The sequence below is a fragment of the Notamacropus eugenii genome, chromosome 1 (genome assembly GCF_028372415.1).
Source record: "Notamacropus eugenii isolate mMacEug1 chromosome 1, mMacEug1.pri_v2, whole genome shotgun sequence".
Classification (NCBI taxonomy): Eukaryota; Metazoa; Chordata; class Mammalia; order Diprotodontia; family Macropodidae; genus Notamacropus; species Notamacropus eugenii.
The window spans coordinates 128,344,901-128,361,984 of NC_092872.1; the positions used below are offsets into that span (position 1 = coordinate 128,344,901).

Sequence of the window (17,084 nt, forward strand, 5' to 3'; positions counted from 1 at the left end):
GGACTAACAGTAACATAGCCCCACTCTCAGGGGTGATGTGAGACTTAATAATATAATGGATGTGAAGCACTTTGTAAACCTTCAAGTGCTATATAAATGACACTTATAATTATGGGGCAGTGAGGTAGTGCAGTGGAGAGAGTGCTTGTCCTGGAATCAGGAGTGCAAATCTGACCTCAGACACTTACTAGCTGTGCGACTCTGGGCAAGTCACTTAACCCTGTTTGCCTCATCTGTAAAATGAGCTGGAAAAGGAAATGGCAAAGTACTCTAGCATCTCTGCCAAAAAAAAGAAACCCATAACAATATCCAGATGGGGTCATGAAGAGACAGACATGACTGAAAGAACTCAACAACAACATAGAGTTATTTTTATTATTTTAGTTCTTTGCCTGAAGTCACTAGATCTTCAGCCTGGTGATAACTTAAGTCGCTGAGCTTTCTACTGCGCCCTCCCCCCTGCCCCCAGCTCAAACAGTGTTTATAGAGCAATGCAGGGTACCCTGGGAAATGTTTAACAACCAAGATCTGGGGGTGGGGGGATGTACGCACATACTTTTATGTTTAATTAAACTAAGTTTAATCTGCATTATTAATACTTTTAAGTCTTTGTTGTTAGGTCTTATCTGACTCTTTGTGACCCTATGGGATTTTCTTGGCAAAGATACTGGAATGGTTTGCCATTTCCTTCTCCAGCTCATTTTACAGAGGAGGACACTGAGGTAAACTGGGTTAAGTGACTTGGTTAGGGTCACACAACTAGAAAGTATCTGAGGTCAGATTTGAACTCAAGTCTTCCTGACTCCAGGTCTGGCCCTCTATCCATTAGGTCACCTATCTGCCCTTTTAAAAAATCAAGCCCTTATGTGTAGCAACTACCAATTTCTGAGGTGAAGACATTCCCATTGAAAATTTAATAGTAAGCTTGAATTAGAGCTGGCTCCAGCATATCCCTGCCCAAACTACACTCAGAGCCCAGTTGTTTGGGCACCTGCCCTGTCCAGCATCATGCCTGGACATCATCCCTTCCAAGCAAGGACATGGAAAGCCATGCTTTCATTCTCCACAGGTTTGTGAGGCAGACTATTTGAGCCCATTATGACCCCAGAAAAGCTCTCTTTTCCTTCAAGGCCCACAAACAGAAACAACTCATTTTATTTCCTCTTTGTCCTTTCAAGAAGTGAGGCATAGTGGTTAGAAAACCAGCCTGAGAGTCAGAAGATCTGGGTTCTGATTCTGCCTCCAGCACTATTTGCTGTGTGATTTTGGACAAGTCACTCAGCCTCTCAAAGTCCCAGGCAATTCTCTAAAGACTGTAAATTAAAGGAAATTCCTCACCCAGAACTCCCTATACTAATGGAATCGAAACTGGCCAGAAAAGGGAGGGGAACCTTAACAGGGCAAGGACCACCTCTTCATGAAGTTTCCTCTCATCATGACAGACCATATTCACCTCTTTTGTCTTTAAAATCCTTTTCGATTATACCTCGGAGATAGTGTGGTTCAATTCCAGATCACCACCGTAAAGTGATTAATATCACAGTAAAAAAAGTCGCACAAATTTTTTTGTTTCCCTGTACGATAAAAGTCATGTTTAAGCTACACGATAGTCTGTTAACTGTGCAATAGTATTATGTCCAAAAAAGTAACGCACATACCTTAATTAAAAAGACTTTATTGCTAAAAAAAACAAACAAACAAACAAAAAAACTAACCATCATCTGAGCCTTCAGCAATTCAAAATCTTTTTGCTAGTGGAAGGTCTTGCCTCCATGTTGATGGCTGATCAGGTGGTGGTTGCTGAAGGCTGGGGAGGCTGTGGCAACTTCTTAAAATAAAACACTTGAACACTTACAGGCCATCGTAGGGTTATTAATTGGCCTAATTTTAATATTGTGGTGTCTCAAGGAATTAAGAGACCCAAGAAGAGAGAGAGAAATGGGAAACAGCTGGTTGGTGGAGCAGTCGAAACACACACAACATTTACCGATTAAGTTTGCTGTCTCATACGGGCACGGTTCTTGGTGCCCCCGAATAATTACAATAGTAAGAGCGTCATAACAGATATAATAATAATGAAAAAGTGTGAAATATTGCAAGAACTGCCAAGATGGGACATAGAGATGTGGGCAAGTGCTGATGGAAAAATGGTGCCAACAGACTTGCTTGATGCAATCTGTAGAAACTGAAAAAGCAGGCACAAGCAAGTGAGGTGCACCTGTCTAATCCATATCATGCACTTTGATACTTGGGGTCTTTTCTGGTTTGTTTTTACTTTCACACACAGTTTTCTCTCTGAAGTTAGACTCTTAAGTTCACTAAGGGCAGGAACTACAACTTGGCTTTCATTTTATCCTTCACTGTGCCTAGGCCAGGGCCGAGGAAACAGAAGGAGCTTAGTAAGAATTTTTCAAAATTGGCTTCCTGATTAATCATTCCTTGAGGATGCTTCCCTGCCTGTTCCTTTCCATGCTGGCCTAGGCAAAACCGCCTGAGACTTTGGCTAGTTTTCTGTTAAAATGAACTGGGGGACTGAGTGGATGAATTCTGAATCATTTCCCAGTTTAGAAGCCAACTTCCTTTGGTGCTATATGAGGAATTTGACTTTTGGGGAGAGGAAGAAATGCCTGATGTCAGGAGCTTAGTTGACTTTGGACTTAGCTCCTTTTTCCGACCTCTGCCCTTCTTGGAATGTCTTATGGCCTTGCAAACGTGGTAATGAATGACAGGACATCAAAAGGGTCTTTGATATGACTTCATAATTCATATTTGGGCAAATTAGCTTTGGTGTGGGAGGGGTGGCCTTGCTGAAAGGTTGCCTGTCAAAGAAAGAATTTTTAAGTATTAAACATCATTAAAATCTCATCAGCTTGCTTGAAATTAAGTCAATGAAAAATTTAAGTCAATTTCCAGTTGGCCCCAGAGATACCTCTGGGAGGGAGGCCTCTTGGTTGCTGTGTCTAATTGTGTAGAACAGGACTGACTTGTGGGACAGAAGGCCAGAGCTGGAGCAGCCAAGGAGATTCCACCCCCAAGCTGCCCTGAAACTTCCCAGTTGTAGCAAATGTGAGACTTCAGAGTCATCGTGGCCTTGAATTATTCATCTGAGAAGCAAGAACTGAGGTTGTTAGCCAAGGTGGCTACAGGGTCATGGGGCAGGCAGCATGGGCTCCATGGAAACTTGGATATCATGTTCTGTCCTGGTCTCCTTATGCCTGTCACTTGAGAGGAGGTCAGGAATGTGTCCAAATATACATGAAGGGAAGGGACCTGGGTTTAAATCTCATTTCATCTGCTCACCACCTGAAAGACCTTGGGGATGGTCACTCCCCCTTTTCTGACTTCAGTTTGCAAAAGCTGACATTTAGTAAGAATTATTAATGATAATAATGATCATTAACATTTATATAGTGTTTACTATGTACCATGCTTGAAATGCTTTATAATTTTATCTCATTTGATCCTCATAACAATCCTGTGAGGTAAGTGCTATTATTATTCCCATTTTACAGATGAGGAAACTGAGGCAAATAAGGGTTAAGTGACATGCCCAGAGTTAGCCAGCTAGTAAGTGTCTGGGGCCACATTTGAACTCAGATTTTCCTGACTCCAGGCCCGGAGTGCACTAAGGCACCACCTATCCGCCCATGTATCCAAGGCTGAGTATGGACACAGTGTGGGACTCAGTGTCTGGAAGTCCTGAGTTCAAATTCTGTTTCAGATACTACGTATATATATATATGTATATATATATATATATATATATATATATATATATGCTTTGTGACTTTGGGGCAAATCTCTTAAGCTCTCTGAGACCCGTTAAGATTTACAGAATGCTCTGCAGACACACCATTTTGTGGGAAATTAGGATATCCCATTTAAAGTTTATAAACCCCTTTATAGACATCCTTATTTGTTCTTTCCAACCACCTTGTGATGTTAGCATAATGGATATAATTATCTTGATTTTACAGCCCAGGGTCACATCAGTCGACATTTGAACCCACGTCTTACGTGATTCCAAATGCAGCTTTTTCCACTATGCCAGAGCCCTTTTAAGTGCTGACATTCTCTGATCCAGAAAGAGAAGGGATGAGGGGGTCTAAGTTATAGATTATGGTTTCTCATTCTTTTAAAGGGGGTCCAACCACTGTGGCTGAGAAGTTGGGAATTATGTCCTGTTGGGAAATGGTGACTTTTTTAATTTATCCCCTTCTTTCTGCAAAGTAGAGACATGGAACAGTGAGTAGCATGGCTGAAGGGGAAGGAGACCTGTCAGGAGGGGAGAGATCAGCACACATGGGTAACCAGCAGACAGCATTTGAAGTAGGGAGATGAAGTTACTGGGATGGAAAGGGGCTGTGTAGGCAGTGCTGGGCATCTGCTCTCCCGATTCCACCATCTATAGCAGAGCAGGGAATAAAAATTCCAAATCTGACAAACTTGTAGGACTCTCCTAGCCCCATGCCCCATGCTACAGAATAGCTTTTGTCTCTTGTTTAAGCAGTAAGGGTGGGAGGAAGGAAGCACTATTGGGTTGGTTAGTAAACTGAATAATAGGGCAGCCAGTCTCGGGTCATTTAGAATCTCAGAATCTTAGAAAAGGAAGGGAATGCAGTGGAAAGAACATTGGATTTGGAGACAGAGGGCCTGACCTGGATTCAGATCCTTCTTCCTATCATTGTGACCCTGGCCAAGTCAGGGGGCCAGGGTAGGGTAGGGAGCTTCTCTGGGCCTCAGTTTTTTCATTTGTAAAATGAGGCCAGCAGACTAAATGACTGTTAAGGCCCTTCCCAGTTCTAAACCTATATTCCTACCTAATCCACAGGTGCCTAATGCCAGGGCTAAGCCTGTTTTATCAGAACTATGCTCCTTCCATCCCCAAATCATAGTGGTAAATAATACACTTACAAAATACTTTCCTTATCACTCTGGGATGTTGGCCAGTATTATTATCCTTTTATTTTATTTTATTTTTTTTTACAGATGAGGAAACTGAGACAGAAAGATGAAGTCTCTTGTGCATGGTCAAACAGTGGCTCTTCATGACCATGCTCATGGGAATCTGTAGCCACATGGCCTGGGTAAGAGGCTGCCTCAAAACAGACCCAGGAAGGCCCGTCTGACACCCAGAACAAAATTTTTGCCTTCAGAAAGGTAAGGACTAAAAAAGGTAATGAGATAAAGAAAAAACCCTGCCTTTCTCGCAGAGTTGAAACAGACTTTGAGTCAGGGTCCAGAGGGGTAAGAGACTTGCTTTATGTCACATAGCATGTGATTTGAACCCAGCAAGATGCCTCACCCTAGCCTAGAGGATATCCAGATCCTGGAAAGGTCAAGGTTATGATAGGCAGACCATCTAAGTGACCCAGTAAAACTTTAACCAACAAGTTCCATCCCTGGTGGAGGGGGTAGGGGGATTTACCAGTCCAGCCTGCCAGGCAGCAGCAATGGCCTGTGACCGGGTTGCAGCCATCGGCATGACTGCAGTCACAACGCTCGCTACAATTCAGCCCATATGTTCCATCCTGAGAAAAAGCAGGGAAAACCAGGACCAAATGAGTGCTAATGTTCATTCCACATACATTTGCCTCCATACCAGCCTGACTATGGCCTGTACTTTCTCCCTGAATCTGGCCATTGTAAAATCTGAATGCCTATAATTAATCATACTTATCTTCTTTTGGAGAAATCCCATTGTAGGGGTATTTCCTATACTCAGGGATGGCTAACAAACACACCAATATGGCAAATATGTAAGACATTGTGTTAGGTACTAGAGGAGACACAAATGTAAATTGGAAATGGTGCCTGCCCTCAAGAAGCTTATTCTCAACCCAACCCCCAGGCTCTCCCTAGTCCTAGCAATCAAGATACTTCCACTCCCAATCCACTTTACCCTAGGCCACTCACCGGGCAAGGTTGCTCACAGGTATCCCCTAGCCAGCCAGGTGAACAGGAGCAGGTACCATCAATAGGGCTACAAGCTGCCCCATTGGAGCAGGTGCATGTCTCATTGCAGTTCAGGCCCCAGGTGCCCGTAGGGCAAGGGAGGGAACAGTCAATCCCCTGCCACCCTGAAGGGAGGGAAACTGAGTTAGTCATCAAACCCTGGCAAGGCTGAAAGCACATGTGTGCTGTGACCTGAACCCCCCCTCCCCAAATCCATTCTCATGTGATCACCTTAAAAATTCACTTGGACTAGGAACCAACCTCTGATGACGAATCTTTGAACATGTAACAGACAGTTCACTACTGGGACCATACTTGAAGTCTTTCTGTTCAAGAGAGCATGTCCAAGTTTACACTCCATTGTCACAGATATAATAGAGGCTGGAGAGCAAAACCCTCCTGCTTTGAATGGATGCTTCCCGCTCTGGGGCTCACATCACAAAGCCTTCTCTACCTTTCCTTGCAGAGCCCAAGCAACATGGCAGAAGGGAGAGAGTGAAGGATGTGGTGCTGGGTTCAAATCTGTCCTTGGATACTAACCAACAGGCAGGTCATCTTCACCTGCTTCAGTTTCTTCAACTGCAAATGGACATATTTACCAGCACCTACCCCACAGGGGAATTGTGAAGATCCAATGAGTCCGTGTATGTTAAATGCTCTACCACCCTTACAATGCTGCCATCAGTGGGAGCTACTGACAAGAATATTAGCATCATATGATCATTTTGGATGCTAGTGTTTGGAATACGGTTTCAGAATATGGTTTGGAAAATGCTGTTGCAGCATTGTGAACTTTTTAACACATTTTTATTTTTACGATTTTTAGATTTTCAGGTCATGCTTGTGAGGTAAGCAGGAAACAATTGTAATTTCTGTTTGACAGATGGGGAAACAGAGGCCTGGAGAGACTTGCTCAAGGTCATGTGGTATGTCAGGGGCAGAAGTGGTCCTGGGTTATATTTCCCTGCCTGCCATTTGGGTGCCCAAATGGATTACAGGTGCATTGATTTAGAGCTGGCAGAGATCTTAGAGTTACCCCTCATTTGACAGAGAAGTAAGTGGAGGCCTAGAAATGAATGACTTTGAAGATGAGAATGCTAACTGATGTAGAGGAGAGAGCTGGGGTAAGGCATGTGTGGGTCTCAGGCAGGGTTTGAAAATTGTTCCCTGAGTGTTACTGTTCCTCTTAATTTTCCTGGAGCCTTTGAAATGCTCTTGGGGCATGCAGTGACATCACAAATATAAAGTTGTGTGCCATGGGGCACACAAGTTATCATCGAAATATTAAAAAGATCGCATGAAAAGGGTCTCTTGTAACCCGTCCCAGGCTATCTTCTAAGCAGGTGTTTCCACCCCCCACCCTCTAGTCTGGGCTCAGGCCTTTGGGCCTGGAGAGTAAGGTAAGAGGATTTCATTGACAGGGACAATTGTTTGCCTATATCTGTAATTATGAAGGCTCCTTGGAGTGGCTCAGATGGGCGGGAGCATAGGGGTGACAGGGGGAATCACTCATAGGTTTCGTAGACCTTTGTCTTGGGACAAATGGACCATAGGTAATAAAACAAGTGATTTGCAGCATGGAGGGACTTACCTTGTTCAAGGACACACAGATAGTAAGTGGAAGAATTGAGATAACAATAATAGCTAACATTTATATAGTGCCTACTATGTGCCAAGCACTGTGTGGAGTGCTTTACAAGTTATCTTATTTGATCTTCATAAAAAACGTGGGAGGGAAGGTGCTATTTTTTATCCCATTTTACAGATGAGGAAACTGAGGCAAACAGAGGCTAAGTGACTTGTCCAAGGTCACACAGCCAATTAGTATCTAAGGCCAAATTTGAATTTAGGTCTTCCTAACTCCAAGTCTGGTGCTCTGTCCACTGTGCTGGGATGAGACCAAGTCCTCTGATACCAAACCCAGGTCTCCTGCCACTAAATCAGGCTTCATGACTACCAGAAAGATAGATGAAGACGGCCTAAGGCCAGCCTAGAAAGGCTTATGAGGCTGGCAAGGGTGGGGAGGGCACATTACCTTCCTTACAGGTACAGGTACCATCTATGGGGGAACAGGTACCCCCGTTCTTGCAGTTGCAGACAGATGAGCAGTTGGGGCCGTATGTCCCGGATGCACAGGGCATAGCGCAGACTTCACCCTGTGGAATGAGAACCAAGGGCAGGGGTCAGGCTGCATCTTACACTATGTCCCTGCTGGGCATGGTCAGGGTAAAGCCAGGGAGCCAGGATGCCTGGTCAACAGCTTTGCAGCTCTTCAAAGACATCCAGGACAAGGGCTTAGGGAAAATGGCACCCTCTGGGTCTTCCTGAAGGCCTTTGGCTCTGTGACCTTGATTTGGGCACAGACCTGGCCAACTGTGGGAGAGGAGGTCCTCCTACTCTGCATGTGAACTTCAGAATGTAAATGTTAGTTGATGAGGCAAGACCTATCTCGAGGCTACAATATCCAGAACAAGGGAGGCAACATTCCCACAGTCCTCTGCCAGCATTGTGCTGCATTCCGATTACTATGTTCATTTTAGGGCATCCACGCTCCCCTCTGCCCCTTTCTTCCCACCACCAGGTGGCCTGTTGCAGCTGGGCCCCCAGCCAGACTGTCATCTCCCTCATTACCCAGGAAATCCTTATTTTCCCAGGGTTATAAATAACCCATAAAAACATATCCAGGGCACTCAGGGCCTCTGCTCTGATGCAAATCCCCTGCACCATTTCTAGTTTTCTCTTTAAAGGTTTGCTTTACTGGCTGATAAGGACATTTATCTCCAAGCCTCATCTGAGTTTCCCAGCTCTGACTATTAGGGCTGGCTCACCCTGGAGTTCTGAGGGAGCTCCGGGGCGGAGGGGGGGAGCAGCTTCAGAAGACTGCTCCAAATATGAATCTACCCACCAATGAGCACCCTGAAGGGTGACCTGCCTCACTGCTCTCTCCCAGCAAGTAATCAATAACCCCTCCCCTTGCAACATCTGCTTAAGCTCTCTCACATCTTGTCTCACCAGATCCTCACACAGCCCTGTGAAGTCAGCTTGTTTTGGGGAACTGAGGCACAACGAGGTTAAGTCATTCACCCAAGGTCACACAGCTGGTTTGCAGCACAGCCAGCACAAAACCCCAGATTACATAACTTTCAACCTTGTCCAGCAACATTCTGCTTCTCAATTTAGGGAGCAAACAAAAACATCTTGGTGTATTTGCAAGGGGTAGGTGTTGGGGCAAACATGTCCTTGTCTCTGTGAATATTTTTATGTAACTTGGTGTTTCTGATGTTTGTTACTTGCCTGACTTAGGGCAAGTCACTTAACCTCCTAAATCCCAGTTTCCTCTTCTATAAGATGACATGATTGTAGGATCATAGCTTTAAAGCTGGAAGGGACCTTAGAGGCAATGAGTCTAACCCCCTTATTTTACACTTGAAGAAACAGAGGCAGTGAACTGGATTACCTCTCTAGTCCCTTCTAGCTCAACTGATTAATTACAAACATCTGTAATATTTTTGAGTAACCTACAGTCAACACAAAGAGTCTGGCCCTGCGAAGCTGGATGATCATGGGTGTGCTGGGGGAGTCTTAGCCCTTCTTCTCGGAGGGTAGGTAAGAGGTGCTTCATCTCTGCACCTGTCTTTCCTCAAGCTGTTTTGAAAGGCCTATATCTCAACGAAGGGGAAATCTCCCAAGGCTTTGCCCCCAGGCTTCTCATTTTCTCTGACTTCACTAGGGCTTTCTAGTAGGGGGAAGGGAACCTTGTCTTTCATATGAAAGGAGATAGACCCACATCTTACAGTGCCAATTTATGGGACAGTCGCAGTGGTTGGAGTGCCAGGCCTGGAGTCATCTTCCTGAGTTCAAATCTGCCCTCAGACACTCACTAGCTATGTGACCCTGGGCAAGTCACTTAATCCCGATTGCCTCAGTTTCCTCATCTGTAAAATAAACTGGAGAAGGAAATAGCAAACCACTTCAGTATCTTTCCCAAGAAAACCCCAAATGGGGTCACAAATAGTCAGACGCTACTGAAAACAACTGAACCACTACCACCACAGTAACAATAATTAAGCTTTGAAAGCAATTTACAGGCACGGACTTGTTCAGTTTCACAAAATCACAGCCCTGTTTCAGTCTCCTTCTCTTACAGATGAGGAAACAGAGGCCCAGGGAAGTTAAATGACTTGCTGAATATCCCACCGGTAATATTATCTGCCCCTTACGACAAGACTATAAGTAGGTGTGGTTATTATTCCATTTTGTAGATGAGGAAACTAAAATAGATGCTATTATAATATCCATTTTACAGATGAGGCTCAAAGAGGTTTTTAACCAAACCTGGGGCCCCTGCCTAAGGGCTTTTCTGGACCCCCTAGCTTTAGAGTGATTATCTGTTTAAGTGATTAACTGTTGCTGTTTCCCACCCAGCCTGATGTCTTTCTTTTTCTTGACCTCATTAAAGGGGCCATGCCCTGGCTACTTCTTAAACAGGCTTATTCAATGAATGGGCGTTGCCTCACCCTCACCCTAAGGACCTGCAAAGACCATGGCCTAAAGGGCCCAAGATCTCCCAGTGCATCCTGGGTCATCTCTAGTCATCCTGAGGAATATCAGGTCACTGGATTCAGATGGCTCTGGAGGAGAAGTGAGGCTGGTGACCTGCACAGCCCTCCCTCACTCAAAACAAAGTCAAGTGCAAGTCATGTCATCATTTCTCTGATGGCATGGTCTTCTTCGGCAACGAAGGACAAACACATCTCCGTTGGTGTATGGAACTCAAGGTGAGGAATTTGCTTTTCCTGTGAAAATAGGGACTTAACTTGAGATTTAGAGTCTTAGAGATTTGACTGGGGTAATGCATCATATGACTTATCCAAGATCACACAAAGTAGTGTTAGAGGCAAGATCTGACAACAGATTTTCCTGAATCCAAGTCCATGCTGCCCATGAGCTTGGTGAGATGATCTTGGATCAGAGGTAAAACTGTGAAGTTATATTTCAGTGTCACCCTTTGCCCAATGTCACCCCTTCTGCTGCTGTCCTAATGGGGGTCTACCTTCCCCAAAGAGCACCACATATTCCAGAATTCTTTTCCTCACCAAACCAAAGCCTGCCCAATTCTCTGCCAGTGCCAGCAGGCTAGAGCATTTGCTCAGTAAATATTGCCAAACGCTATCAGCTGACTTGGTTTTTCAGAAAAAGATTATCATATTGGAATTAGAAGAATGATCTGATCACGTGGTTCAACCCCTTCATTTTACAGATGAACAGACTGAGTCCCAGAGAAGGGGACATCACTAGCCTAATGTGACCCAGGTATCTCACGGAAGAGCTGAAATATGAATCCAGGTCTTCTAACTCCAGATCCAGGGCTCCTTCCAGGATAGAAAGGGGACATGGGGAAATGAGGGAGGAGCCCTAAGATGTTATTCATCCCAGGTAACATCAGTATTTTAGTGGAAGACTTCTGGACAAGGCTCAAAGGAAAGAGTAACTGTGGGAACTTCTAGTATGAAGTAGGATTGAAGCCACAGTAAATATTTGGGGAGTTCGGAGGGTGGAGGGGCACATGAATGGTCTTCCTCAAGACATCCCTCAGATCCTACTTCTTGCCTTTAGATAAAGATGCCCCTGGCTTACATGACTGAGACCTTGAGGGGAAGCATGGTAAATCTGGTCCAGTCCCTTCATTTTGCAAATGAGAAAATCGAGGTCTAGAGGCCATAAACGACTTACCTAAGGTCACTCAGCTTCTGAGGGGCAGAGCAGGGACCAGGTCCCAAGCTCTCCTCCCTCCCAGCTAAGTCTTCCTTCTCTCACCCCACAGTGCTTCTCCGCAAAACCCCAAACTTAACCAAACTTTGGAATAATACCATTTGTTCCTGCTGCCTGACTACTTTTAGGACATCTGTTCAGATACTTCCTTCTCACTCTGGCCCTAGGAATGCCTCCTAGCTCAGGTGTAAAAAAAAAAATTTTTTTTGGTGGGGGAAGTAGAGGAGATAGCAGTAGGCCACACTTATCCCTTCCTCCTGCCCCCAAATCCAGTTTTCTAGTGCTGCAGCTGGTAGATGAGGGCTCTCTGAACAATGCCTGCCAAGCATGCTCTACTTCATAATTCTGTGAATGGGGAATTGCTATGAACTCTTACCTCTAGCTCCAAAGGCACATTAATTATAGATTTGGGCATCAGCTATTAACATCTTGAACCTGATTTGAAAGAGCAGCTCCTAGAAGAGCCCAGGTCCTGCTAAGGAGAGGCAAATCTCATCTCTTCCCTCCTGCCTATCTACCCATAGAAAGTGGCAGTGCAGCATTTTGACCCCATTGGGTAATGAATCCTGTGTTCTATTAAATTTGCTTCAAATGTTGTTTATTGAATTTTCTCCCTTGCAATATGCTGCTTTAGAGAATGCCTCTATTTAGGAAAATTAATCAACAGCTGTGCATCTTATGTTGATTATTCGTTTTCCTTATGATGTGCCGGAGGTTAATGAGTATGTTCGGGTGCAGAAGAGTGACAGGGAGTGGGTCTATTTTTTTCCTATCTTTTTTTAAGAGAGACTAAAGCAAGGGGGGTGTTTTAGTCCCAGGGTTTCCAGAAGCAGAAAGATGTTCATGCACGTTGTCAGAGGATCATCTACCCAATCTTCTCACTTTACAGAAGGGGAAATTGAGACCTTAGACGGGGTAATAACTTGCCCAAGGTTACATAGGTAAGTAGACAGTCTTCCTGATGTAGCCTTGCTTGACATAATGGTCCCTAGAGTATGATTTCTTAGGGCTGCTGCCCTGGGTGCTATGACTTGGGATGTGGAAGGGTCCCAAAATGACACTTGTAGTGGGATTTGCATGGCCTGGGTCCGAATCAGTTTTCTACCCTGATGTCCTTGAACAAGTATCTTGACCTCTCTCTACCTCAGTTTCCTCATCTCATACATTCTGGAGGCTGGATTATATGGTCTCTCAAGTTCCTTCCAGTTTTTGGATTCCATCCCTGACCCAAGGCTGAGGCAGCTGGAGCTGAGCATTGATTCTGGGAGGCCTCAAATAGAGGAAAGGGAAGGATGGAAGGCTGACAGCTTAATGAATTTTTCACTTCCAATTTAACTGTGTGACCATGGGCACAAGTCTGGGTCTCAGCTTGCTTACCTGTAGAATGAAGGCTATTGGACTAGTTGATTTAGAAGGTCCCGTAAAGCTTCACCCTTCTGTGCATCAGTGACTTCAATAGTAACATCTGAGGTTCATGCATACACTGTTAGCCTACAGCTCCCCTGGAAGGATGGGAGCTGGCTACCACAGCTCTCCCTCTTTCAACTCTCCCTTCTAGCTGTGTACTGCCCTCTGACAGGATTCTCCCCGCTTCTGCTCTCCACTTCTATCTCTTCTCCCTTGGACCAATACTCTTAGCTTCAATGTACTCCTTCCTTCCTTTACTCTTGCCTCATCCACCAAGGATGCCCTTGGCCATTCTGTATAATCTGATTTCCTGGGATGCTCAGGAGGCACAGGTGGAATGCCCACTGTGGTATGTCTAGGGCACTTCAGCATCCTCTGCCTCAAATGATTTTGGTCAAATTTAAGGGATTTGAAACAGGTGGAGAATATCAGGCCTGCATAGAGTAGAAACTTCCTGAAGGCAGGAAAGTTTTTCAGTCACCTAGCCCTTATTAAGCACCTTCTATGCTGAAGCTCCTGTACTAAGCATTCTGTCTTAGTGTCCTCTGTAGTCCTTAATAGATGCTTGTGGATTTATTTCTAAGCCATGGGTAAGAATCAAACAGATTTATCCTGCCTGTTCCCTATGGGGGGATGAGGGGGAGAGAGAGAAGGAGCTTGGAGTTAAGACTTAGAAGGGATGACTGAAAGAATAACTTACCAAAGCAGTCCCTAATGAGGAATCAGGGACAGTTTTGTTCCTCTCTCCTCCTTCTGCTAAGGGGAAAATGGCACTTGGTGGGCATATGCTTCAGGGAGAAAAGTGGAACTCTATTTCTGCCTGAACCACATTATCTCCTCAGCTTTTACTATTCTCTCTTTGGGTCAGTTCCACCTGCTCTCCTACACCCATACCTCAATTTTGCTCATTTGTGAAGTGGAGTTAATAATACCACCTCCATCTGCCTCAAATGACCGCTATAGACCAATGGGATCACAGAGTAGAGTTGATTAGAATGGAGTTCAAAGGCTATTTGGTCCAACGAGGATATGAGAAATTAAATGTCTAAGTCACACAGGTAGGAAGTGTCATTTGAACCTCACAATAAGCCTTTGAGGTAGGTGCTGTTGTTATTCTCATTTTACAGAAGGGGAAACTGAGGCCTAGAGAGGGGAAGTTACTTGCCCATGGTCCCATAGGAAGTGGAAAGGCTGGCATCTGAACTCAGATCTTCCAAACTCAACACTTTTATCCTACTACACAGTGGACAGAGTGCTGGGCTTGTAGTCAGGAAGACTCAAGTTCAAATCTAGTCTCAGATACTTTCTAAATATGCGACCGCAGGCTAGTCAATTAACTTCTATCTACCTCAGTTCCTCAACTGTAAAAACCACATCTCAGAGTTATTATGAGGATCAAATGAAATATAAAGCACTTAGCACAGTACGTGGCACATGAAAGCAGCTATATAAAATGCTTATTCCTTTTTCTTCTCACCATGGATAATTTGTGTGCAGAAAGCTCTTTGGGAACTCTATAATGCTAAACAAATACATGCAATTTTTATTGGTCAATACATCTGTAAGGCCAGCCAGCTTCCTTGCTCAGATCTTCAAACCCTTCAGATGCTTAAATGGTCACTCGGTCCTTACTCCTGCCTTTAGACACTACCCCATTCCAGATAAATGTTTGTGACTGTGTTCCCTTGAAATCTCATTTTTCCTTCTTGAAAATGCTAGAGTAGATGACTTTGCAATCTCCTTTAGAAACTGGTCCTACTCAACCCTGCAGTCATCCCTGCCTTCTTCATCCCTAAGGAACTAGGGGATAAAGTCCCCAAATGATTTTCAAATCTCAGTTAAGCTTTTCTAGGAGAAGGGAATTAAATGGCACCTACCCAGTGAGTAGTAGGGGTGTGGGGTGGGGAATAAATTTCTGACCACTGGGCTTTGGCAGCTCCCCATTACAATCAAATCTCCCTGGACCTAATTAGAGTGTTGCTGATGAAGCAGGACTGAGCTGCCAGCAGATGCAGTGTTTGAGGGAGAAACTCTGAATAAAGCATGAGACTTAGAAGATCAGTAAGGAAGGAGAGAGGAATGGAATCCCCTTATCCTATTTGCTCTGTCCCTGGTACTGGCCAGCCAACGGATGAGGGTGTGAGGACAGTGAGACATTTTCATCCTGAAATATGATGGAAGGTCAGAACTGAGAGGCCTTAGCTACAGTGGATAGAGTGCTTGACCTGAAGTTAGGAAAACCTGGGTTCAAATACAGACTCAGATACTAATTGTACGACCCTGGGCAAGTCACTTTACCCTGTTTGCCTAAGTTTACTCATCTATAAAATGAACTGGAGAAGGAAATGGCAAACCATTCCAATATCTTTGCCAAGAAAATCCAGATGGGGTCACAAAGAGTCAGGCATGACTGAAACATCTGAGCAATATTATCTTTTGTAGTCACTAGTCCTCCATGTCATACAACAGGTGTTTATTAAGTACATACTAAGTACAAATCATGATGCATGGTGAGATAAAACATCGGAACAACAAAATCGTTCTTGTCCTTAGGGAACTTAACATTTTTGTGGGGGACTTGGGGACCATACTTCTGGGGCTTCTCTAGCTACCCAAAAGGAATAATCAATCTAGGAGCTTATGTTCCTTAGTCTGAGAGTGCCTATAACTAAACTGATTCCTCTGGGTTCCAGTTACCTCATCTGTAAAATGAAGGGATTAGACTAGATATAATTTCTAAGTTCACTCCCAGATCTCCATTCCATGATATCCATTGGATATCATCCCATGTGGCAGGTCACAGCAGTAATGATGAGGCTGACTAGGGTAGGAATAGGGGCTAGTGTGGTACTAACCTCATTCTCTGGCTTCCTCTCTGGTATTTTAGTGACTTGCTCCATGCTAACTGGCCTCCCAGCAATAGAAGGCTGTGCTGATCTCTGTTTCATGACTCCTGCCCAGTCCTCTGTCTCTGGTTACCCTGGTAAACTCCGGCTTGACCCCAGGGCATTTTGGATTCAGTTTTGGATCACATTCCTCCCCCACAGCACCTTTTCCTCTGCAGGCAAGTGCCCTAACTCTAGATCTATTCTTTATTCCTTTATCCTAATAAAAGCAAGGAGAGGTCTAGCAGCACAGAAATCCCCATCCATTCGAGAAAATCACAGGAGCAATCTCTTTTGGATTGGAGAAGACTGTTCCATCTCTTCTGTCAGCTAAAGTTTCTTTCCTAGCTTGGTCTCAGACCTTTCTCTGTATCTTCCCCCCTCTCCTACACCCTAGCTAAACCCTATCCTCTAAAGGACTGAAGCTGATCTTGGCACAAAGAATCATATAGCATCTTTCCCAGAGCCTTTGTAACTGCCTTTCCTCTGAGCACAGAATATTGTTTCCCGGCACAAACTGGGACTGAATTTATGGGATTGCTCTTCCAAGATTGACAGTCCACATATGGCCCCAATCAGTCATCTTTTGGCTTCATTATTCCCCCCTCCCCTTTTAAAGTACCAATAAAGTTCACTTTGAATAGCGCCTCTGGAGCTGCTGGGAAGGCTGTGCCCTGTGTCCCTGCATGCATTATTAATGGAACAAGTCTGCCTGCAGAATGGGCTGTGTTGGGTGCATGCATATGTGAGAGATGGCTATGCTGTGTGTGAAAGGTACTGAGTGGATATGATACCAGTGTGCCCAACACAGTAGGTGTACACTTGCTGTGTCTGCACTGACCCACTTGTCCCATGAATCTTGGCCATGCAGTCCCGAGGTCAGACTCAATCCTTAATAATAATATTCTGGAGTTTCTCTAGCACTTTAAGGTTTACAAAACACTTTCCTCAAAACTCCTTTGTGAGGTAGAAAGCCAAGTTTATCATTTGCATTAGGAGACTGAAACTCATCCACTGTCTCACTGCTAGTCAGGGTCAGAACCAGGATGTGAACCCTGGTCTTCT

At 44.6% G+C, this 17,084-nt stretch overlaps 1 protein-coding gene and 1 long non-coding RNA gene across 9 annotated transcripts in view; one reads left to right on the top strand and one right to left on the bottom strand.

The window, feature by feature from the left end:
* Window positions 1–17,084, bottom strand: part of MEGF11 (multiple EGF like domains 11) — a 475,650-nt gene that overhangs the window by 31,121 nt on the left and 427,445 nt on the right. For all 6 annotated transcript variants that reach the window (XM_072614460.1, XM_072614458.1, XM_072614449.1 and 3 more), the window contains exons 12-14: window positions 7,991–8,111; window positions 5,917–6,080; window positions 5,429–5,531 (exon numbers count right to left, since the gene is read on the bottom strand). In XM_072614460.1, coding sequence (XP_072470561.1) covers window positions 5,429–5,531; window positions 5,917–6,080; window positions 7,991–8,111 — 388 coding nt within the window. The remainder of the gene's footprint in view (window positions 1–5,428; window positions 5,532–5,916; window positions 6,081–7,990; window positions 8,112–17,084) is intronic.
* The window catches only part of LOC140506878 (uncharacterized), a 30,496-nt gene continuing 17,218 nt past the window's right edge, over window positions 3,807–17,084 (top strand). For 2 of the 3 annotated variants that reach the window (XR_011968143.1, XR_011968146.1), the window contains exons 1-4: window positions 3,807–5,160; window positions 6,422–10,733; window positions 11,216–12,668; window positions 16,022–16,198. This is a non-coding gene — a long non-coding RNA (uncharacterized lncRNA). The remainder of the gene's footprint in view (window positions 5,161–6,421; window positions 10,734–11,215; window positions 12,669–16,021; window positions 16,199–17,084) is intronic. The other variant, XR_011968144.1, reaches the window with a different exon arrangement.